Source organism: Ictalurus furcatus, chromosome 5 (assembly GCF_023375685.1).
Source record: "Ictalurus furcatus strain D&B chromosome 5, Billie_1.0, whole genome shotgun sequence".
Taxonomy (NCBI): domain Eukaryota; kingdom Metazoa; phylum Chordata; class Actinopteri; order Siluriformes; family Ictaluridae; genus Ictalurus; species Ictalurus furcatus.
Genome location: NC_071259.1, coordinates 14,268,867 through 14,294,165, shown reverse-complemented (window position 1 = coordinate 14,294,165; position 25,299 = coordinate 14,268,867). Strand labels below are relative to the sequence as shown.

At 36.9% G+C, this 25,299-nt stretch overlaps 1 protein-coding gene across 1 annotated transcript in view; it reads right to left on the bottom strand.

Moving 5' to 3' along the window:
- Positions 1-1,125: 1,125 nt before the first annotated feature.
- Positions 1,126-25,299, bottom strand: part of si:dkeyp-117b11.1 (B-cell linker protein) — an 83,676-nt gene continuing 59,502 nt past the window's right edge. Inside the window, exons 18-19 of the mRNA XM_053624827.1 lie at positions 3,934-4,092; positions 1,126-3,754 (exon numbers count right to left, since the gene is read on the bottom strand). Of these exons, the coding sequence (XP_053480802.1) occupies positions 3,638-3,754; positions 3,934-4,092 (276 nt within the window). The 3' untranslated portion in view covers positions 1,126-3,637. The remainder of the gene's footprint in view (positions 3,755-3,933; positions 4,093-25,299) is intronic.

Sequence of the window (25,299 nt, the reverse complement as noted above, 5' to 3'; positions counted from 1 at the left end):
CCAACGCTCAATTGCCAAGACACAAGCGAGGGCTTCTTTTTCGACTACAGAATATTTCCTGCTGGGGCATTTTGTATTGCCTCCAAGTGACTGTTGTCTGGCATCAACCCCTCTTTGGAGATGGTATGTCCCAGGAATGTGAGTTTCTCCTCTTGGAACTTACATTTCTCTTCATTTAGACATAAACCTGCTTTTTGCAGTTTGTGCAGCACTGTTTTGTGGTGGGCATCATGACTGGCAGCAGAATCACCAAACACAATTATATCATCCAGATAAAACTGGACACCCGGAACATCTCTGAGGATAGTAGACGTTAGTTTCTGAAATGCTGTTGGGGCTGACGTTAATCCATAGCAGACCCTCTTGAAACGGAACAAGCCGTCATGTGTTATAAATGCAGTCAGGTCTCTGCTTTCCTCATGTAGTGGAACCTGACGGTATGCATTTGCCAGATCGATTGTAGAAAACATCACAGCGCCTCTCAACTGTGAAAACAGTTCCTTCGATGTGTGGAATGGGATAGCTGTCCACAATGATTGATTTGTTGGGTTCTCAGAGATCCACACACAGTGTGATATCTCCAGATTTCTTCTGAGTCACTATGATGGGTGATTCCCAGGGCAAGGCATTTACTCTTTCAATAATGTCTGCTGGTAGCAGACGGTTCAGCTCTGCAGACACAGCATCCCTTACAGAAAAAGGCAGTCTGCGCAGCTTCTGTTGCACATGGACAGCATTTTCACGCAATTTCACTTTATGTACAAAGTTCTTTGCACAGCCAAAGCTTGGCATGACAGAATGAGACACCTGCTGTACATACTCTTTGGAGGGGATTACTTTATTCCCTTTTATGCATAGGTTCAAGGAAGATATTAAGTCCATACCCATCAGTGGGTTTCCACTTTTCACAATATAGAAGGTGACAGGTACTGAACATTCTCCATATTGTGCATGCGTCTTAATACATCCCAGCACCAGAAGGTCATCTTTTGAAAATGTGACTAGACGCACATCAGACTGTTCCAGGTGCAGCTCAGAAAAGTATTGCTTATATATACATGCTGGCAACAAAGATACAGAAGATCCTGTATCAACAATTAATTCTTGCATTGTAGTACCTGACAGTGTGCTCACTTCAATGTTACACACAATTTTGTTTGCAGGAGTTGGTGTGCTAGTCATGTACAAAACAGTCAGTTCAGGAACTTCAATTTCTCAGATGTTCTGTGTCCATCCGGAGCGGCACACTTTAGCAAAATGTCCAATTTTGCAGCATGATTTACAGGTCTTGTTTAGAGCTGGGCACTGCTTGGAATTTGTTAAATGACTGCTGGAATCACAATGGTAGAATTTGCGTTCCGAGTGTACTTTCATTCGACTTGGATGCTTTTCTTGTGTGCCTCTATGCACGTTCGTTTCTTTTTATTCTCACATGAAGTCTCTGAAGTGATAATTCAGCAGGCTTCCCAAATTCACTCGCATTAGCCACTGAATTTTCCACTTGTATTGCAACTTGTATTGCTCGGTCTAACGTTAAATCCGCTTCAAGCAATAAATGTTCACGAATTCGACTGCTGTACACTTTCTCAACGATTTGATCTCTCAGCATTTCATCTTCTTTATCACCAAATGCACATAATGACACCATATCATGAAGCGCAGCCACATACTGCACAATATTTTCATCATGCCTTTGCTCCCTTTGGTGAAATTTATGTCGCTCCGCAATGACATTTACAAAGTGCACCCTGAGAGCTGTAAGTGCATATGCATAAATCGTACTGGTGTTAGGAAGAGTGTAGAAAACTCTCTGTGCTTCTGTTCCGAGGCAGTAAAGCAATGTAGCACGCTTACGAGTATCAGGCCGGTCATCTCCCTCTGCATGAATCGCTAACAGGTAGTTCTCAAACATTTGTGTCCATATTCCGAATGGAACTGTAGGTTTGCCAGGACACTGTAAGTATGTAGGAGGAAGATTAACTGCCATCCTCGTCGCCAGTTTGTTGTGTAGTCACATAAATCAAGCAAGATTACACCCGGGTAACACACATGGCACTTTACTTTAACACTGCATTCCCAAGAACTCCTTTTTCTTCTTCCTTATGTGCATCCAGTTCTCCACATCATACAACACCTCCCCCTAGTGGCATTTACCATCCAACAGTATTAACTGAACACAACAACATTCCATCATAAATATGTAACAACAAACTGATTAATTTTAATCATAATTCTTAACAATGCATGCTAAGAAATCACAACTACCAAGCTGGTGAAAAAAGATACAGAGGAGAAATGACCTAAGTTAAGAAATGACATGACATAAGTTAGCAAGCTAGGAAGAATAAGATACAAACAAAGAGTTAAACAAAAAGCTAGAGTTACATCAGTTGTCCTAGTTTCCTTGATTAACATACATGAATACTCTCATATTGCATACATTGATTATACATGATTGGATTATAATTTGATTGATTAAAAATATTCCTTACAAGCTGCAGTCATCGGGGTCTGAGCAACAACTGTGTGGTATGTGGTAAACTTATGTATTGGTGACACAATGACACTTAAGGAGTTGTGTAATTTGACACCATTAGCATTTTCTTCTGTTAAAAAGAAAAATTTTAACGAATAGAGCACAAAATAGAGCATTAAGCACCCCCCAGAGGCTGAATGTAACCAAATTTAGCATGCATCCATATATATTAATGTTCTAAAGCCGAACAAAATCAGACAATTCAAGATTTTTTTAGCAAAGAGAAATGCCCAAACCACACTGACTGACGTGTTGAAGTCAAAGTGTTATAACCACAACATTCTGTGATAAGTAGCTTTAAGATATCTTTAGAATTTAAGATAGCTTTAGCATCTGCACATTGCCAAGAGCAATTTTGAGACAATCCAATGAAAAGCTTATATTGGATAAATTGTCATTCTCAGAGAGATGCATCATATGAGCCCAATTATATACTCACAAGTTATGTGCTGTAAGAGATGTACTTGTTTTAATTTGGAAATATGAAGAGTACAACATGTGGCAGGCATATTGTTTAATTTTGTTTGAACCAAAGAATCTACAGAGCCAAGAATTTTTGTAAAATTGTAAAATTACAAAACCTTATTGTAAAATTCCAATCCTGACTTGCAGGAGCACTAGCTTGAGTAGTGGGTGGCATACTGCACCTTTCCTCCAAAATTGGTGTTTTGATTCATGAAATTGTAAATATTCAACCTAAAAATCCTAACAAAACCAGTAGAGTTTTCACACCTTTGGTGAATGGACCCCTAATAAATCCTAACTAAACAACAGCGTTACAAGCATTTGTGCTAGGACATGTAAGAAGAATCACTAGATCACTAGAGAAGTTAGTTAATTGTTTTCCTGCAATTACTTAAATAAATTGTTTTACTCTAGTTATTTAAGTAATTGCATTAAATGCAAGCAAGTAATTTCAGTTACAAAATTAAACTTAAAATAACTATTATGTGCACTCAAATTGTGAAAATAAACAGGGGTAAATTGTAATGCATAGATCTACAGAACATATGTTTATGAGTGTGATATTGAAAGCAAATGACCCAAATATTTATGTCAGAGTATGGATACTGTGTACACATCTGCATGTATGTTGGTGTGTTACAGGTGTACAGGATGTGTGAGGTAGGTGGTGTGTTTGGCCTGACTCTTGCTGTCAATCAGCAAAAGGGGGTTATCCTTGTGGTGAGAAATCATCTCCTGCAGACTGCCAAATAGCTGCGAGACAGACAGAATTTTGTTTAATACACTTTACTTTTCATAATCTGTATTAACTAGAAATACAGAATGACAAGTCAATTAAATTCAAAATACAAATAGTATACATTGTAAAAAAAAGTACAGTGAAAGGTAATAAAGTACATTATAGGAAACACAATGAAGTATTCAAACTTTACCTCTTCACATTTCTTTCCCTCTTTGCCCAGGGCGTAGCTGCACGAGTCCTTGAGAAAGCGCACAGGAATGTTGTAGACTTTCTGATTAAAAAGCACAACTAGAGTAAATGGTTGTCGTGCATTCTGAGCCGTGCTGCACCTGACCATGAAGGAGCCATCCTGATCCAAGCAAAAATTATACAAAACATTCACAAAAGGTTTAATCAGAATGAGAACTCTTACTTGCTGAGCACAGTATATTCAAGGAGTTTCTCTTAAAAGCATACAGTATGAGAATCATTTGAATGAAACATTTTGTAGTGCTGATATTTTTAAAAATGTATATTAAAAACCACTCAACCCCTAATATACTCACTGGAAACTTTAATCGAGACACCTGTACACCTGCTCATTCATGCAATTTTCCAATTAGCCAATCAGTTAACATTCAAGTGCTTCAGTTAATTTTAATGTCTTTATTGAAATTCTTTTCTTCGCATATCCCAGCATGTTAGGAAGCTAGATAGTATACATTGTGACCACTGTGCCCAAGATAGAATTTGATATAAACAGAGAAGTTCATTTATGGCAGTTGAACTTGGAAGCAATGAAGATCACTTCACAGACCACTGCCTACCTGTCTTCCCCTCATCTGTTGCTGTCCTCTCCGCCTGTACCTCCTGTAAGGCCTGTCCCTTTGCCTCTTTCTGTTCGCTCTGCCACATCCACAACTACTTTTGACGTGAGTAAGAACATTGTGTTGGTTCCCCTTTTCGAGAAGCTGAGGTAGACACTTATTTTAGTGTATTTGAACATACAGCCTTAGATTGTCCTAAAGATGTCTGGTCTTTTCTGCTCCAGTGTAAGCCTATAGGCAAATGTTTAGAAATCTTAAGAAAGTGCTTTCACAGACCTATGAAAGAGTTTGTGAGGGAGAATGAGACTGTGTTGGATAATGGTGCTCTTTATGGGAGTTGATTTGTTTGAGGAATTTAACAACTGTTTCCCTGATCGCATAGTGGTATGTCTAAATGAGAGGAAGGTTTCCTCCATGTCAGATGCTGCTGTATTAGCTGATGAGTTTGTGCTGACACACAAGAATGTGTACAACCAGACCAAGGTAGAACCTTCTTTACTGATCGCCAGTCTTAAACAATTCAATCTATCTGGTCAAATTCCCCTCCTAGCTCCTCAGTATGCTTTTATTGCCATAAGCCTAGACATGTAATTGCAAATTGTGCAAGTTTAAAAAGGAAACAGGAAAAGCAAAAGCAAAACCCTAATCAGCCTCAGAGCATTGCTTTAGTTAAAACTCTTGCTCCTGTTTCTGTTCAGCAAGATGGTGCTAAAAAGTCTATCAATTCTAGATATCACCCATTTGTAACAGATAGTGCTGTTTCTTTGGTAGGTAAGGAGCAGACCCCAGTTCCTGATAAAATCCTTCATGATACTTGGGCTACTCAGTCATTTATTTTGGGTGGAGTTTGACCCTTTTCAGAGCAGTCGTTCTGTGGAACATATGTCTTTTGTAAAGGGATTGCTATGCACTATATTTGGGTTCTTCTACACCATGTGTCTTTGTGCCCAGGTCTAGCCATGAGGATATTTAGAGTAGCAGTATGTCAGTCTCTACCTGTGGAAGGCATTAGATTCATTCTGGGGAGTAACATAGCTGGAGGTAAAGTTCTTCCAGATGAGAAACAGATAAATCTGTTTATAGCCCTTAAGAGATGGTGAAAAGACAGGTAGCATTTTTTGCAGAACAGGGTGTTCTAATGCACAAATGGTCGCCTCAGAGTGATGTAGATTTAATCAGTGTCTTTCAAATTGAGGTACCTACTGTATACAGGCAACATGTACTTCAGGCAGCCCATTATCACCCTTGGTCAAGACACTTAGGCATCAAGAAGACTTACTCTTGTATTCTAAAACATTTCTTTTGGCCTGCTCTTAGGAAAGATGTAGTGCAATTCTGTCAGTCTTGCCATGTTTAGCTGTGTACTGGGAAGACAAATCAAGTCATCCCTCCAGCTCCCCTTTGACCTATCCCTGTACTTGGGGAGCCTTTGCTCATGTCCTTGTTGATTGTGTTGGCCCTCTGCCTAGAACTAAGTCAATACTTCCTTACGATAATGTGTGCCTCTACCCATGTCCCAGAAGCTGTTCCTTTACGTAGAATTACTACCCCTGTTGTGGTTAAAGCACATAAAATTTTTCACCTCTTTTGGTTTGCCTAAAGATATTCAGGATTGAGGAACTAACTTTTTATCTAAGCTGTTTCACCAGGTTATGAAAACGCTAAACATTGCTCATCAGGTGTCCAGAGTCTCAAAGTGCTTTGGAGAGATTTCACCAGTCTTTGAAGTCTATGCTTTGGAAATACTGCCTAGACACTGAAAAAGACTGGAATGAAGGGGTGCCCCTTGTGTTGTTTGCAGTATGAAAAGTTGTCCAAGAATCGCTTGGATTTGGTTCTGCAATTTTTGGTCATTCATAGGGCTGCAACTAATGATTATTTCCATAATCGATTAGTTGGCCAATTAATTTTTTGATTATTCGATTAATCGGATGGGGTGGGGCGAGCTTTCAGTTCCTTTTTTTGTTTATTTAAAATAAAATGCACAAACTGAGTGTTACAAATATAAACTTCAGAATAAAACTTTACACAACTGTTTGTACAAAACAGAATAGAACCCAATACACACACACACACACACACACACACACACACATACCAGAATATCAGAATATATATTATTAATTTAGGACTGTAGTTTAATTCGGTGCTTTTTGTGCATCCATTAAAAAAATAATGAATACTTATATACACAATATAAACAAAAATAAATTTATATATATATATATATAATGCATTATGCATTATGTTTATGGATGCACAAAAAGCACCGAATTAAACTACAGTCCTAAATTAATAATAAAAACTCCCTTTCACTGCACCTTGTGGTTTCTGTTCTGTGCACGTGATCAGCAATGCGGGCTCATTACTAACACATCACTTCCATTATAATAAACGACAGAATTTACACTGCAAGCGTGCAAATACAGCATATAATGACAAGAAACTTAAATTAAACTAAACCTTTTAAGCAGCTTGCACCAGTTTCCCCAACCTCTTGCACATACTGGAGCATTTTGGATATAAACATAACTTTGTGCTTGTGCAGCACTGTTTGATCTCCGTGGTGTTTAATATAAAATGCTTCCCTGCCTTTCAGACTTTCTTCCTCAGTCACGTGATGATTTCACCTTCGTTTGATGGTGGCTGAGGTCATGTTGGGAATAAAAGGTAATGCTGACAGAAAGTAAACTGAAGAAAGTAATTTGTCGGTAATTCTGGGTGTCTGCTAATGCTAGCGTGCGTATGATGTCATGCGCCGTCGCCTAGGAAGCGGCTTATACTTCCGGTTAGTAAAAAAAAAACACGCTAGTCTTATATTTGAGATAATATTACCTTTCTAAAATCCACACACTAGATGGTAGAGTACACAGTGCATAGTGTAAGCATACAGTAGAGCCCTAGAGGTGTCTCAAAATCGAAAGTAGCAGTTGTATGACAGTAAAGCAGTCCCCAGGAAATTCCAGCCTGGTGATAGAGTAATGGATTTATTTCAAATTCCTGGTTCATCTCTGTATGCCAAATTTTCTGGGCCATACCAAGTCAAGGAAAAACTTAGTGATACTAACTGTTAACTGTACTCCTGACAGTAAAAGCAAGACACGTGTCTGTCACATTAACATGTTGAAAGAATATCATATATTTTCGTTTGCCTAAAGGTTTTCCAAAATATTTGGCACATGGTCCAATGGACATGTGCCATGATGAAGCCTTTTCTGTTGGGTATATAGTGGTACCTGATAGCAGGGAAGAGCATATTGTTGAGGATTCACACACACACACACACACACACACACACACACACACACACACACGCACACACACACAGTTCACATTTTGGTGGCTGTTTATTCGTAAGCATCTTTGTGAAACTGCAACAGTGCAAGAAACAAAAAAAAAAGAACGCACTCTCTCTGTGTCTGTCTGTGCATATGTGTGTTTTCATGCGCACAGAAAGTTCACTTTCATAAGGAACTTTTATTTTTAAGCATTTTTAGAATCTGCCACAGTGAAAAAGATTATAAAATGTATTTGTTTATATATTTTTTGTCTATTCTTATGTCTATACAGTGATGATGAACAAGGCCTGTGATCTGGCACTGTGCCTCTTTGTGGACAGGAACTGCTTTGAAAAATGGCACACCTAAAAGGACACACACATTGGAGGACTGCAAAGACTGGAAAAAAATGCCTGTGACTGATCTGTTTTACTTGTAAATAGTTCAATAGAGTTTCTGGTTTCTCATTTTTCAAATTTATATTTGCATTTATGGTGGACTGACAAGTCTAATAAAAGGAAGCACTGAGCAGACTGAAAAATTAAAAACGCCTGTCACTAATCTGTTTTATTTGTAAATGGTTCACTAGAGTTATTTGTTATTCAGTTCTAAAGTTCATATTCTGCATTTATGGTGTTGGGAAAAAAACAACAACTTTAAAAAACATTTCATTTAGTTTGTTTTCTTAATTTATTAAATAAAAATGTGATTTTTTAATAGTTGTTTTTATCTTATTTATGGGTTGTGGAAGCACTTACATCAGTATATTATATTATATTTATTTATTTGATATTATATTAATATATATTTAATTATCATATAATTAATTAATATATTTGATATTATATATATATACACACACATAGTATCTCACAAAAGTGAGTACACCCCTCACATTTTTGTAAATATTTCATTATATCTTTTCATGTGTCAACACCGAAGAAATGACACTTTGCTACAATGTAAAGTAGTGAGTGTACAGCTTGTATAACAATGTAAATTTGCTATCCCCTCAAAATAACTCAACACACAGCCATTAATGTCTAAACCACTGGCAACAAAAGTGAAAATGGCACCCCTAATTGAATATGTCCAAATTGGGCCCAAAGTGTCAATATTTTGTGTGGCCACCATTATTTTCCAGCACTGCCTTAACCCTCTTGGGCATGGAGTTCACCAGAGCTTCACAGGTTGCCATTGGAGTCCTCTTCCTCTTCATGCAGACCAATTTGATGCAGTGTGCGGCGTATAGTCTGAGCATTGACAGGCTGAGTCCCCGCCCCTTCAACTTCTGCAGCAATGCTGGCAGCACTCATACGTCTATTTCCCAAAGACAACCTCTGAGCACGTGCAGTCAACTTCTTTGGTCGAACATGACGCGGCCTGTTCTGAGTGGAACCTGTCCTGTTAAACCGCTGTATGGTCTTGGCCACCATGCTGCAACTCAGTGTCAGGGTCTTGGCAATCTTCTTATAGCCTAGGCCATCTTTATGTAGAGCAACAATTCTTTTTTCCAGATCCTCAGAGAGTTCTTTGCCATGTGCCATGTTCAGTGACCAGTATAAGGGAGTGTGAGAGTGATGACACCAAATTTAACACACCTGCTCCCCATTCACACCTGAGACCTTGTAACACTAACAAGTCACATTACACCAGGGAGGGAAAATGGCTAATTGGGCCCAATTTGGACATTTTCACTTAGGGGCGTACTCACATTTTTTTTGCCAGCGGTTTAGACATTAATGGCTGTGTGTTAAGTTATTTTGAGGGGACAGCAAATTTACACTGTTACACAAGCTGTACACTCACTACTTTACATTGTAGCAAAGTGTCATTTCTTCAGTGTTGTCACATGAAAAGATATAATCAAATATTTACAAAATGTGTGTGGTGTACTCACTTTTGTGAGATACTGTATTAGAGATGCACCGATGTATCGACTGATTATAAAAAGGCTATTTTTCCCGCTATCAGCTATCGGCCAATAGTTTAAAAAAATCCGATGATCAGGGACGATTATATCCTGTCAATCAAATGAGGGCGGGAAAACACATCAGTTTTGTGCTGTGTGTAAAGATGATGGCTCTTGTGTGGAATGACGATAAAACTGCAGTTTGTAAGCTCTGCATAACCCTAACCCACAAAAATTTGGGTTAGTGAGCAGCAGTGAAGCAGCGTCGAGTCTAATTCCCCAACACCACCCCCCCTCCACTGCACTACTTGCGCGCTGCTCCCGTGCTGCTCACGCTGAATTAAAGGGCCAGTACACCGTTGAAAGATTTAAATGAAGATGAATGACAAAAAAATAGTATATATTGCACAGAAAAATATATTTGTAGAGTAGTATGTTTCATATGCACTTAATGTTAATATGCGTTAATATCATCAAAAAAAAGAGTTTATTTTAGGCCTATATATTATGAGTTTGATGTTCAATGATGAAGTAGAAATGCTTTTGTTTGTGGTGAGTGAATGTGAAGCCTAACAGGAGGTTTGTTTTTACAATTCAGTCAATGTTAATATGATTTAATAACATTCAATAAGTTAAGAAATCTTACTTTAATCTTCAGAATTTAGTTAATGTGTTAATGTTAATATGAATAATGTGTTTTTGTTTATGAAACTAGTTACTGTGAAACAACTTGTTGAAATGGAGAGAATAAAGTTTTTATTTGCATTTCTAACTTTCTAATAATTAATGCTCCAGCATCTAAGGAAGAAAAACAGGCAACTTAAATAGGGCACAAGGCTGCCCTGTGGTGGTCCAAGATAGAACTACCCCTGGGAGGCCATGACAAAATATTCAAAAGGTTAAACAATGAAGCCAATTCTTCATAGTCTTCTTTGCTCATATTTACCACTGGTGCCAATATTAGTGGAGGGCACTGTAGGTAATGTGCCTAATAGTAGCTTTATAATTTAGCATTATAAGATGGATACATAATGCCACATGTTTTTTTTAGATTGGGTGTGGAGTTCTGGAATGCTGAAATTTGTTTTTGGCTGATAAAGCAGGCAGCACGTGATGTAACTATTATTCTTAGTAGTTTGGAAAGAGAATAGCATCTGAATGTGAGGGCAGGGATGTTGAAGTACTGCTGCGTCTGCATCAGGGGCCGTTTCTTTAGACATCTTGTGAAAAGGAGTTGAGGAGCTTCCACGTTGAAGGGGTTTAAAAAGGTGAGCCAAACATAGTGATATAAATGTGTAAGAAAGCAGCTGATGTCATAGAAGCTGTGCGTGTGTGACAGATGTGGTAGAGCAGGTTGTTCATTAATTGTAGTGTTGGCGGTTCGATTTCCGGCCCACATGACTTCACATGCCGAAGTGGCCTTGGGCAAGACACTGAACCCCAAGTTGCTCCCGATAGCAAGCTAGCACCTTGCATGGCAGTTCTGCTACCACTGGTGTGTGAGTGTGTGTGTGAATGAGAACCAGTGTAAAGTGTTTTGTAGAACTGCTAAGGTTAAAAAAGCGCTATATATGTGCAGACCATTAACCATTAGTCTACTGCCGTGTTTCCACCGAAATTACCCGGAACAATTAATCCCAGAGTGACGATTTGGTTCCTCCAGACCTTTGTTGTCTGTGTTTCCACTGTGGTCTAAAGTACCATGAAGATTAGGCAAATTAGTCCGATGGTCAAACTACGTGTTAGTCCACCAGTCGGAACCGCTCCTGCTATTGATCATTAATTTTCTTGTAGTCCTGTTTTCATTTCTTGAGCTTCTCTTGGTAGTGTTCTCCTGTGTGAACAGTGCCCATCTCATATAACCAACTTGATATTTTTAAGTATACTTTTTCATTGCGGGTTGCCGTCTCCAGTTCCAGTTGTATTTCCTACTCTGCATAAATACTTAATAAGTCCTGAACCTTGTCGTCAGTCCATCGGTCGTAAATTTTTTGGAAACAGTTACTTAAGTATGTTTAATGGAGTAAACATAACACATTACTACCCACCTCTGGCTGGCACAGACTCAAGAGTGGAAGAAGTAGAATAAGAAAAAGAACACTAATGATTACAATAGGTGCCTACGCACCTCCAGTGTTTGGCTTCTAATAAAATAATAATAATAATAATAATAATAATAATAATAATAATTAATGATAATAATAATAATAATAATAATAATAATAATAATAATAATAATAATAATAATAATCTATGTCTATGCCGAATTTTGTGGCTTTATGACAAAAACTGCAACCCATGATAACAGTACAAATTTTCAAATAGAAGAATAATAACACTATGTAACAGAATTTTTGTTCCTGGGTATAAAGTGTTATTTTCTAGTCAAAAATATAGAAATTGCTATTAATCCCCTCAAACTTTACTTTTGTGAGAATAACATTTTTTTTTGTGCCATAATCAAAATATGCAGATGCGTGATCTGCTGTGTTGACAGGAACAACCAAAAGACGAAATTGTAAATCACTTTCAAAAAGCAGCTCTCAAATGTAGTCTCCCATCAATTTCTCGTTATATTATCATTGGTAGCAGCATTCAATGTCCAGTATAACCTGGTGGAAGTGCTCGTCTTGCTCCTCTGAGTACACTCTCATGTTCTCAGTGAATTTATCAAGATGAGCATCAAGGATATGGACTTTGAGAAACATCCTGCAGCCCATTGTGCAATAGTTCTTCAGAAGTCTCAACCAGCTACACATACATTTAGGCTTTGTGATTGCCCATGAAGCCCCAAACTACTGTGACAGTTGTTCCAAACCATGTTCTCCTTCCTAGTGAGCTTCTTGGGGAATCGCTTGCACTCCAGGATCTTCTTATCTATCATCCAACAAAGAGACTGGCTTTGACATTTGCCTCAGACAGCTTAGGAAAGAAGTCTTGAAGATTGCCAACTCCTTATCTAGAGCTGTGGCAAATTGTTTCATAAGGCCCAATTTGATGTGCAGTGGTGTCATCAACACCTTCTGGTTCAACACCAATGACTCCCAAACAGCAGACTGAGTTTGCCAATCCCACCTTTGGTAGTGCACCTTGGTGTCCCTGCTGTCAAAGACAAAGATAGCAGGGAAACTTGGTAACCCATAAGGAATGCCATCAGTTTGAAGTATCCTATGACTTCCCCAGTCTTGATGCTGTTCAATGAACCATAAACAATTATTGCACATGCACCTGTGGAACAGTCCATAAGACACTAACAGTTTACAGAAGGTAGGCAATTAAAGTCACAGTTACAATAACTGAGGACTGAGTCAGCTCTGAAAAACACCAGGAGAAAGATGCCTAGGGTGCCTGCTCACCTGCATGAACATGCCATAGGCCTGCTACAGGGAGGCATGATGACTACAGTTGTGGCCAGAGCAATAAACTGCAATGTCCATAATGTAAGACGCCTAAGAGAGTCCATGAGGATGAGATGCACTATAGTACTTAAAGCAGCTGGTGGCCACACCAGATACTGACTGTTACTTTTGATATTGACCATCCCCCCCCCCCCCCCCCCCCGTTGATAAGGGACTCATTATTCCATTACTGTTCATCAAATGTCTGAGAAACTTGTTCATGTCTCAGTTTATGTCTCAGTTGTTGAATGTTTTTTATGTTAATACAAATATTTGCACATTTTAAGAAATTTGCTGGAAATAAAAGCAGTTGAATGTGATAGGATATTTCTTTTTTTGTTGAGTTTATGTAAAGGGTAAATTGATAAAAATGCTGAAACATGTTTAAAGGTTATGAATATAAAAATGTGCAATGATATTCCATGTGGTTGCTAAAGTGCTAGGTGGATGCTAGAGTTTTGCTAGGTTGTTGCTATGCAAAACTAGTTTATTGTTATGCTTTTGCCAGGTGGTTGCTAGGCTAACCAAGTTGGTTGCTAGAGTGTTGCTAAGTGCCATATAATAATATGCTATTCCAGCTGGTTGCTATGGTGTTACTAGGAGGTTCCAATATGATCCCAGTTGGTTCATATTGGTTGTACCTAGTCAGTTGCTAAGGAAACTCAGCTGGTTGCTAAGGCTAATAAATAAAATAGTTTGTTATTGTTGAAGAAAGGTCAATTAATACAATTAATTCAATTAAACAAATGAGACAAAAGTATTATACTTGGTCATTTATTAATATTACATATGTGAGTGGTAAAAGCATGTGAATCTTTGATTTCAGTATCTGGTTTGACCCCATTGTGCAGCAATAACTGAAACTGTTACTGTTTCCAGTAACTGTTGATCAGTTCTGCACATTGGCTAGGAGGAATGTTAGCCTCAGTACAGAGCTTCAATTCTGAGATGTTGGTGGGTTTCCTCACATGAACTGCTTGCTTCAGATCTTTCCACAACATTTCAATTCGATTAAGGTCAGGACTTTGACTTGGCCATTCCAAAACATTAACTTTATTCATATTTTACCATTCTTTGGTAGAATAACTTGTGTGTGTAGGCTTGTTGTCTTGTTGCATGACCCACTTTATCTTGAGATTCAGCTTATGGATAGATATCCTGACACTTTCCTTCAGAATTCGCTGGTATAATTCAGAATTCACATAATGCTATAAATTATGTAACAAATATAATTGCCCTCTGCCTGCTAATGTATATTATCCTTCTGAGTTTCAGACTGATAACACAAGCTGATATGCTAACCCAGTTGGTTGCTAGGGTGTATCCACTTGATTGTTATAAACAGTTAAGTATGTAAAGGTTATGTTAATGTTAGCATTAAAATGTTAAAATGCTGGGTTTAGCTATTTTTGGTTTTATGGAAATTAACAGGAATAGTGGTATTTTTATTTATTTATTTATTCATTACTTTGATGTTGGGTTGAAAGAGCCTGGTAAACAAGCTAAAAGAGTAAAACCATATTACAGTATTTCATTTATTTTAAAATGTGAAATTGTTTAATAGCTAAGCATTCAATTGTTCAATAATAATTCAATTCAATTGCTCAATAACTAAGGTTAAAAGGCTAAATGTTTCTAATATGTAAAGAGTAGAATGTTAAAAATACTGAAACATGTTTAAAGGTTATAAATGCTAAAATCCTACTAGGAGATTCCAGGTAGTTGTTAAAGCTTTGCTAGGCGGTTGTTATGCTAACCCAGTTGGTTGCTAGGGTGTTCCTATTTGATTGCTAGAAACAGTTAAACTTGTAAAGGTTAAAAAGTCATGGGATATGTTAAAGCGTTAATATGTTGCTAGCAAAGAGACCTTAGATTATTAGCATGTTGTGTGAAATGCCTGCTGGAAACTGATTAGCTGAAGGTGGCCATGTTTTTGAAGTAATTCAGTCATGATTAATCTAGTTACAAATTAGCAGAATGATGCAACACACCAAATCTTATCTCAATCAGGCCTTTGGTTCTTGAGAAACAGCTATTTGAACTTAGGTCTGCTCCTATCAGTAACCATGCTTCAACCTTTACCCAGGGCCTCAGAACATTACACTGAACATGTCTTTCAGGTTTGGTTTACATTCATATGGCCAATCATGGATTTGATTAAACCAACTCTGCCTCCATAGAAGTGATTAATGTGTGGAGGCCATATTGTTTAAAATCTCAACATGTTTTTCACAATTATTGAGGTTCACAATCTCTTAAATTGTTTGCCATCAGTCTTGGGAAGATTTTTAAAAAATCCTTGGACTAGATCACAAAAATATGTTTAACATATTATGCAAATTATCACAGATTTTGCAAAGCTAAAAAGAAATGTCACTGTACACCATATTTTCCAAGAGATATGCTTTGTTGTGTGTGCACAAACATGAATAGCACCCCAGTAGCCAATTTGAGTGAGATTTTGCTTGTAGGGCTCATGGTTCATTAGATATTGGACAAAATGTAAACACTTATATTATAGAACCATTAGGCCAATTGGGCCCATCTTGCTTGTAGGGGGCACAGATTACTACCTGCTGACCAAATTTCAAGTCCATGTAACTTACAGTGCTGTGAAAAAGTATTTGTCCTGATTTATTTTGTTTTTGTGTATATATCATATTAAACTGTTTCAGAAATTAAAACTAAATCTAAAATAAAACAAATGCAACCTGAGTAATTACAAAAAACAGTTTTTAAATGATAATGTTATTTATTGAAGCAAAAAAGTTATCCAATACCAACTGGGCCTGTGTGAAAATGTATTTGCCCTCGTAGTTTCTAATTCCCCAAATCTATGAAACTGCATTCATAATGGGGTTCTGCTGGACTAGACGCAACCAGGCCTGATTACTGTCAGCCCTGTTTAATCAAATCAACACTTAAATAGAACTTTTTCAACAGCATGAATTTGGTTAAAAGGTCTTACCGAGTAACACACTATGCCAAAATCGAAAGAAATTCCAGAAATGATGAAGAAGAAGATGACTGAAATAAATAAGTCTGGGAAGGGTTACAAAGCTCTGGGACTCCAAAGAACCACACTGAAAGCCATTATCTCCAAATGGAAAAACTCGGCAGAGAGAAATAGTTTGTATATATTGTAACCTTATTTTTGACAGGTCTAGGTCAAAGGTCAAAAAGATACATATTCTTAATCTCTATATCTAGGTCAAATATCATGATCATAAAATATATATAAATCCGATTCCCATGCATTCCAGACACATATGTTCCCATACATGTTATGGTCATGTCGGTTCCCATGCATTCCAGACACCCACACACGTTGTACACATGTTCTTTCTTTTCACATAGAATATGAAACACTCCGAGGTAGGTCTAGGTCAAATATATATATATATATATATATAGTTATGTTAAATCCGGTTCCCACACATTCCAGACACATATGTTCTCATACATAGTATGATCATGTGTATTCCACACACACACACACCCACACACACACACACACACACACACACTCACATCCAAACAAAAATATGACAAACATACTTTCTTTTCACATTATTTAAAAGGAATTTAAGTGTTATGTACTTAATTACCATAATTATGAACACAAGTTGTTAAGTTGACAATCATTTTTAAAATTACATCGCTCCATTTAGATTTTCTCCAGTAGAATGCAGTCTTTTAAACCAGGAAAAATGACTACCTTTAAGTTGTATAAGTATAATCCAGTGTGATTTACAATACAAATTTCATACCTAACATCTCTGCAGGATTTATAGACATTAAAGCACTGAATGAAATGAGCAATATAGACAAAAAAGAAACACTCTGCGTCTACTACTTTTATCTCTCTCATAGTCTCATCCACAGTCCAAAGGCTCTGGAACTAGAAGGCTATATGTGCGAATGACAAAAGATTTAAAAAAATAAATAAAAAATGTATCAATACATGAAATTAGATTACACAATGTAGTTGACTTTTACACGGATAAGCAGAAATGTAATCATGCTTATCTTTCCTATAGCACAAATGAAAAGCCCTCTATAGATGAGCAGATTTGTCAAATGAAACTTTTTCGCTCTTATCCACTGCTACGGTAAACTAAAGAGTAGATATTCAAATTACACTGCTAAATATGACTAGCATTAGCTACGTGTAGTAGTGCAAAATAGTCCATCAAATGTATTAGCACGTGTAGCCTATACACGAATCCACTATTGGTCATATCACAATTGAGAATATGCCCCAAATTCATTGCTTTAGTAGAATTTAATTGTAAGTGAAATGGTAATCACATTGTAATGTCCTTTGTATAGTATTTGTTCAGTCCACAGGTCCTCTAACACAGTCTTAACTGTCTGAATTTGTCCAGACATGTTAAATGGGTACGGACTTGACATTAGTGACTTGAAGTTATCATGCCAATTTCGTTGTTACTGCTTTCTTCTAGAACTCAATTATAGATCTTGTATGGTAGCACTACTTGTATTGTTCTCTGCTTGATAGATCGCTTTGCTTGTGTTCTCTCATTGTAAGTCACTTTGGATAAAAGCGTCTGTTAAATGAATAAATGTAAATGTACTACAACGTAAATTTTGTTTTAAATCAATTAATGCAGAAATTACACACAATATTAAGTTGATGTAATTATCAACATTAATATGTCAACACAACTCATCAAAATAATGTTTACAACTTTAAATATTTAATTAAATCAATAAATTAGCATTTTTGATCTTGCAACCACACATTAAATTTAGATTGTGGGGGTTTGTTTTGTGTAACTCCGCTGTTAGAAAATACATGATGGTTGAATGTGAACATAAATGAGCAGAATGTAAGGTTGTGAAATAAATGAAACTTTATTGATTACATTTTTGAGAAAATGGCATGACTTTGAATAAAAATTTACTGAAATAAATACCCTAAAACATTGATATGCCCGAAGAAATGTAAAAAAAAAAAACAAAAAAAAACAACAAGGTTTTACATAAACCTACTAAATAGGTCCCTTTAGGAGGTAAACGTTTTAAAGACGGTGTTTTATAAGAATTGTGCGTATTACATGCCTTCTAAACATAACCCTTCATTTAATTTATATTGAGGCACAATGCCTAGGGAATTGGTCATGAATTTCTTTTGAAGACATCTGTGGAAGAAATAGCCTTAACATGACCTTCATTTCTTAACTGAATGTGAACTTAATCATAGATATAATCTAAATAGGTGATGTGTTTTTATTTTCCTTACTCCAGCACTGCCTGACCTTTGAAGATTTAACATGTTTGACTTTCTTTTCAACTAGTGTGCCGGTGGAGCGCATGGTGAAAATCCATGTTCCTACATTCATACGTTATGTTAGATGCCAGACTCTCCTAGGTTGAAAATACTTCATAAAAAATAATAAAATGAATTAAAAAAAATTTAATATGAAAATGAATCAAGACAGATCCAAATAAACAATAAAGTTCCAATGAACAGTAAATCTATATGTTCTCTTCCTCTAACTTGTTCAGTACTCGTAATACAGATTAAATACGTGTGGGCAGATGATGTAAACTATGGATCTGATCCAATGTTATTTGGGAACAAAGAGCAAGCTGAATTTTCTCAACATAAATGTTGTGTGTAGTTTGTTATCAGATTGTCTAGATGTACATCACACATCTGATGAACGAGATTTCCTCTCCCGTGCTGTAATGATGGCTGGAAACTAGGACTTAATGGCATATACTGTAGAAAGATCATATAGAACATAGAGAAATCTCATTGGGAATTAAGTCACCTTTCACGTTGCCTTTTATTCTGATCACAACCAGACAGTTATATAGTTTCTGAGTTTAGTCTTTGTTTAGACTTTTTTGATGCTGAAGAAGCAAAAATCTAAGGAACCCTTAACCTTCAGACTAATGATTTGCAATTTCTGAACAAAATGCTTGAAAAGAAACATGTATAATGAACTTGAAAAGGTAGAAAGGGGGTCTATGAATTAGTTAATGGGTATCTCTCTCTCTTTATATCGCTATTAAAATAGTGCATTACATCCTAATTTGTTTATTAACTTTTATTGTATGCCTAATTGCAATAAAAGTTATTTGCCAGATTCAGATGCTCCTAAACAAATTATTATAAAGTATGAGTTGGTAACTGATCAACAAAGACTGCACTATCATTTCTAATATAATGCATTAAATATGGACAAATATTTTCACTGAAATATTTCAGATATTTTTTTTTTTACACTAGTTTACACTAAATGTCTAATATTCTGTTCTGTTGGAAATATACCTGAACTGTTATTTTTCCCCCCGAACCTTTAAAAATAACTCGACTGCTTCTAACTTTGGCGTATAGTGTATATGACTGCTCACTGTCATAAACCCATACAAGGAAATAAACAGTAATAATTTTGACTGCATATCAGGAGTGGGTAAAGACAGACTGGTGATCTGATCTATATTATATATACATGTACCTTAGATAATGCCACTCTGAATGCCATGGTGGGACGTTCCCTAGTTGAAGTACTGTAGAACTCCTAAGCATTAGATCACCCCAATTTCTTTTGTATACTCTTTCCATACCATCATGATCTTTGCCTGACGAAGCCATACACAAAACATATTTGACAGTTGGGGCCTAATTCAAAAATCACCAGATACCAAATGCACAACCGTTTTGTCTTGCTGCCGTCACAAAATAAAAATGTTTAAACCTTAAGTAATGTAGTCACGGACGGTGTATATATTTTTCATACTACATGAAGGGTGGGGATCCTTATAGGCTGTGGAACAGAAATGTACTCAGTGTGTCTCCACCGATTTATTTCATATTGGAGTACAACCATTTTTCTTTTTTTACCATTATGGATGAAACACTCGTTTCTTTTAAAATACCATCTTTAAATGTTTTTCTACCTCCTAAATAAACTCTCGGACTTAAGACACGATCTTTGGAGTTGTTGACGCCCTGCTCAGGGTTAAACAAAAACGTCTTTACAATACCTTCATAAATAAATTGTCAAACTAACATCTTCTTTTTTTTTTTTCTTGGAGCAAAAGTCAGGTCCTCTCTCATTTCAACAGGTCCTCTTGTTGGTGAATACACAGCAATCTTCTAAGGGTATTAGGATTTCTCCGAGCAGATATTGTAACAGATAGTTGCAGAGTTTCTTCTGTGTTTTAACTACAACGTCTTAACCATTATTTAAACACTGAGACACACGACTCCCCTGAATTCGTTAACATAAACACATTTGTAAGCATTCTAGTCAGCAAAACCCCCAAAAGAACACATCTCTCTCTCTCTCTCTCTCTCTCTCTCGTGTGCGCATGGACTGAGTGAGTGGGCGGAGTCGGAGCGGAAGTGAGTGAGTGTGTGCGGAGCGTGGCCGAGGTCGCTGCTCCAAGTTCGCTTGTTCATTTTTCTATCTATTTTTTCTTAAGAAATACGATTTCCTTTAGGTCTTTGGTTTCTGAGAGAGTTTAAATCTACTATTGTTTGTTGTGTGTGTGTGTGTTTCTCACTGGCCTGGGCGGCTGTTTCCGTGTTGTTTTGGGAAACATGGCTGCCCCAGGTACCGGGAAATATGATTCTCTCACGCGGCGGCATGCTATTAAAGTAGCCACTACCGCCAGCGTTGAGGAGGTTAGTCTGGCCGTGGGGGAGAGTGTTGGATACGACAACATTCTGTCTGCGGCCCGGATGAATAGTGCCGTCGTGTTGTTTCTGAAAACGGTGGAGTTAGCAAACGAAATGGTGGACAACGGAGTTGTGATTGATGGTGTGTTCCACTTAGTGCTTCCTTTGTCAACACCGTCTAAAAAAGTCATCCTGTCTAATATTCCTCCTTTTATTAAGGTTCTGTCCCAAACTCTATCCCCCTATGGTAAACTGGTCTCCCAGATCAAGAAGATAGCGATTACAAGTAAATCCCCTCGTGTAAAACATATCGTGTCTTTCAGATGGTTTGTGTACATGGTTATGAAGGACAATAATGAGCTGGATCTGACACTGAATGTAAAGGTGGAGGATTTTAATTATGTCATCTATGCCACTACTACTACAATGAAGTGTTTTGGGTGTGGTTTATCTGGTCATCTGGTGAGGGCCTGTCCTGAAAAACAGGTAAATCCCGAAAATGATAATAATGCTAACGCGGCCGCTGGTAACGAGGTTACTGCTGGAGAGGGTGTTGGGGTGGATGGGGCCCACACACCAGGAGAGGGAGCAGCAGCACCTTCTCAGGTGGAGACACCTGAAGCTGGCCCCTCTCACCAGGGTGTCGATGTTCAACCAGGTGAAGAAGCGAAGGCTGAGACTGAGGCGGATCTAGGTGATAAGGATACACAGGATAGTACGGTGTCACTAGATAGTGTGGATCTGTCCCTTGTTGATGAAGTTGCGGATGATAGCTCCACAACGAATAACACCGATGGTTTTGGCCTTTATTACAGTAAAAGAGAACAACGACATCATACAGCCTTGAAGGACTGTAGAAATGTTTTACACATCAAAGTGTTTTTCTCAACAACGTAGCCAATAAATAGTTCAATTATTTCACAAACCTCAGTCTGTTCATTTCTTGACAGAAATATTACACATAAATCATACACATAGGGAGCTACACATGCATAACATGTCCACAATTCTAATACATCTACCACATTCAGTCACCAGGTCTAGTATTTTCTGGTAGATTAGTTACACAAACTGATAATAACCCAGAAGTAATTTCAGAAACAAAGATTCACTTAAACCACAAATGTACACATTGGTAGGGGTCGTAAAACCCTGAACCACACGACTCGTCCCTTAATTCATTAACGTAAACACACTGTAAGCATTCTGGTCAGCAAACCCCCAGGAAACACATGACTCTATCTCTCTCTCTCTCTAACACACCCACACACATGCACGCACACCCAACCCCCCCCCCCCCCCCCCCACACACACACACACTTCAGACACTGTCACCAGAGCTCATAAATTTAAAATTTACACTATCTACAGAACTGTCAGCTGGGGAAACACGTGTGTAGGGCGGTGTGTATAGGCCTATAAGACATTGCCCGAAAAACTTGTCTTCTATTTTAAACAAAACACTCGATTCTTTTAAGCAACACTTTAAACATTTTACATCCTAAAGGGTTATGTTTAGAAGGCATGTAATACGCGCGATTCTTATAAAACACCGTCTTTAAAATGTTTACCTCCTAAAGGGACCTATTTAGTAGGTTTATGTAAAAAAATTTTTTTTTTTTTTTTTTTTTTTTTACATTTCTTCGGTCATATCAATGTTTTAGGGTATTTATTTCAGTAAATTTTTATTCAAAGTCATGCCATTTTCTCAAAAATGTAATCAATAAAGTTTCATTTATTTCACAAACTTACATTCTGCTCATTTATGTTCACATTCAACCATCATGTATTTTCTAACAGCAGAGTTACACAAAACAAACCCCCATAATCTAAATTTAATGTGTGGTTGCAAGATAAAAATTCTAATTTATTGATTTAATTAAATATTTAAAGTTGTAAACATTATTTTGATGAGTTGTGTTGACATATTAATGTTGATAATTAACTTAATATTGTGTGTAATTTCTGCATTAATTGATTTAAAACAAAATTTACATTGTAGTATATTTACATTTATTCATTTAACAGACGCTTTTATCCAAAGTGACTTACATTGAGGGAACACAAGCAAAGCGATCTATCAAGCAGAGAACAATACAAGTAGTGCTACCATACAAGATCTATAATTGAGTTCTAGAAGAAAGCAGTAACTTAACGAAATTGGCGTGATAACTTCAAGTCACTAATGTCAAGTCCGTACCCATTTAACATGTCTGGACAAATTCAGACAGTTAAGACTGTGTTAGAGGACCTGTAGACTGAGCAAATACTATACAAAGGACATTACAATGTGAGTATCATTTCACTTACAATTAAATTCTACTAAAGCAATGAATTTGGGGCATATTCTCAATTGTGATATGACCAATAGTGGACTTGTGTATAGGCTACACGTGCTAATACATTTGATGGACTATTTTGCACTACTACACGTAGCTAATGCTAGTCATATTTAGCAGTGTAATTTGAATATCTACTCTTTAGTTTAGCAGTGGATAAGAACGGAAAAGTTTCATTTGACAAATCTGCTCATCTATAGAGGGCTTTTCATTTGTGCTATAGGAAAGATAAGCATGATTACATTTCCGCTTCGTGTAAAAGTCAACTACATTGTGTAATCTAATTTCATGTATTGATACATTTTTTATTTATTTTTTTTAATCTTTTGTCATTCGCACATATAGCCTTCTAGCTCCAGAGCCTTTGGACTGTGGATGAGACTATGAGAGAGATAAAAGTAGTAGACGCAGAGTGTTTCTTTTTTGTCTATATTGCTCATTTCATTCAGTGCTTTAATGTATATAAATCCTGCAGAGATGTTAGGTATTAGATTTGTATTGTAAATCACACTGGATTTTACTTACTATTGTTATACAACTTAATGGTTGTATAACATCTGTTGTATCGGTTGTATAACATGTTTTTTAATCTTTTGTCATTCGCACATATAGCCTTCAAGCTCCAGAGCCTTTGGACTGTGGATGAGACTATGAGAGAGATAAAAGTAGTAGATGCAGAGTGTTTCTTTTTTGTCTATATTGCTCATTTCATTCAGTGCTTTAATGTCTATAAATCCTGCAGAGATGTTAGGTATTAGATTTGTATTGTAAATCACACTGGATTTTACTTACTATTGTTATACAACTTAATGGTAGTCATTTTTCCTGGTTTAAAAGATTGCATTCTACTGGAGAAAATCAAAATGGAGCAACGTAATTTTAAAAATGATTGTCAACTTAACAACTTGTGTTCATAATAACTATATATATATATATATATATATATATATATATATATATATATATATATATTTGACCTTTTGTGTTTCATATTCTATGTGAAAAGAAAGAACATGTGTGCAACGTGTGTGGGTGTCAGGAATGCATGGAAACCGACATGACCATAACATGTATGGGAACATATATGTCTGGAATGCATGGGAACCGGATTTAACATAACTATATATATATTTTATTATCATGACCTTTGACCTAGATATAGAGAGTAAGAATATGTATCTTTTTGACCTTTGACCTAGACCTGTCAAAAATAAGGTTACAATATATACAAACTATTTCTCTTTCTCGGCACAGTAGTGAATCTTCCCAGAAGTGGCCGACCTTGCAAAAGTCCTCCAAGAGCACAGCAACTACTCATCCAGGAAGTCACAAAAGACCCAAGGACAACATCAAAGGACCTACAGACCTTCAAAGGACCTGTCTTGCATTCATCAAGGTCACTGTTCATGACTCCACTATCAGAAAGACACAGGGCAAAAATCGCATCCGTGGAAGAGTGGCTAGGTGAAAACTACTGCTAACCTAGAGGAACATTAAGGCTTGTCTGAATTTTGCCAAAACACACTTTGATGATCCTCAAGCCATTTGGGAGAATGTTCTGTGGATTGAGGAGTCGAATGTGGAACTGTTTGGAAGACAGGGTTCCAATTTCATCTGGCATAAACCAAACACATAATTCACAGAATTCACAAAAAGAACATCATACATTTGTCATTTGTCTTTGAAAATATTTGGTCTTAAAATACTTCAAGACATATACTAGGCTTCATATTCTAGCTTCTTATTCTGATATTTTTCTTTTTGCACCTGTAGATGGCACCATAAAGTGCACTAAAATGACAAACAATTCAGTGAATGCTGTGCATAAAAGAGGAAAAAATTGTTAATTTCGTATGCAATTTCAAAAACCTGACAAATTGCATATGCATTATGTATTGTGTAAATACTCAATTTGAAGAAAAATTTATGTAGAATTTTTAATAATGGCCCTGTGAACTTGGCATTTGAGACTGTCAGATGCAGGCTAATTGACTTTCTGCCTAATTCCTATGCCATTATTGCCTCATTTTCATGAGGCAAGGTGGTATGGGGTAGGGGAAAGTTAAGAGCAGTGCATATTTATGGAGGGTGACCAGATTCTGAAAGAGGAGAACTCAAGTAGCTCGAGCAGTTCAGGACATTCTCTCTCCTCAGTGTTGAGGGCAA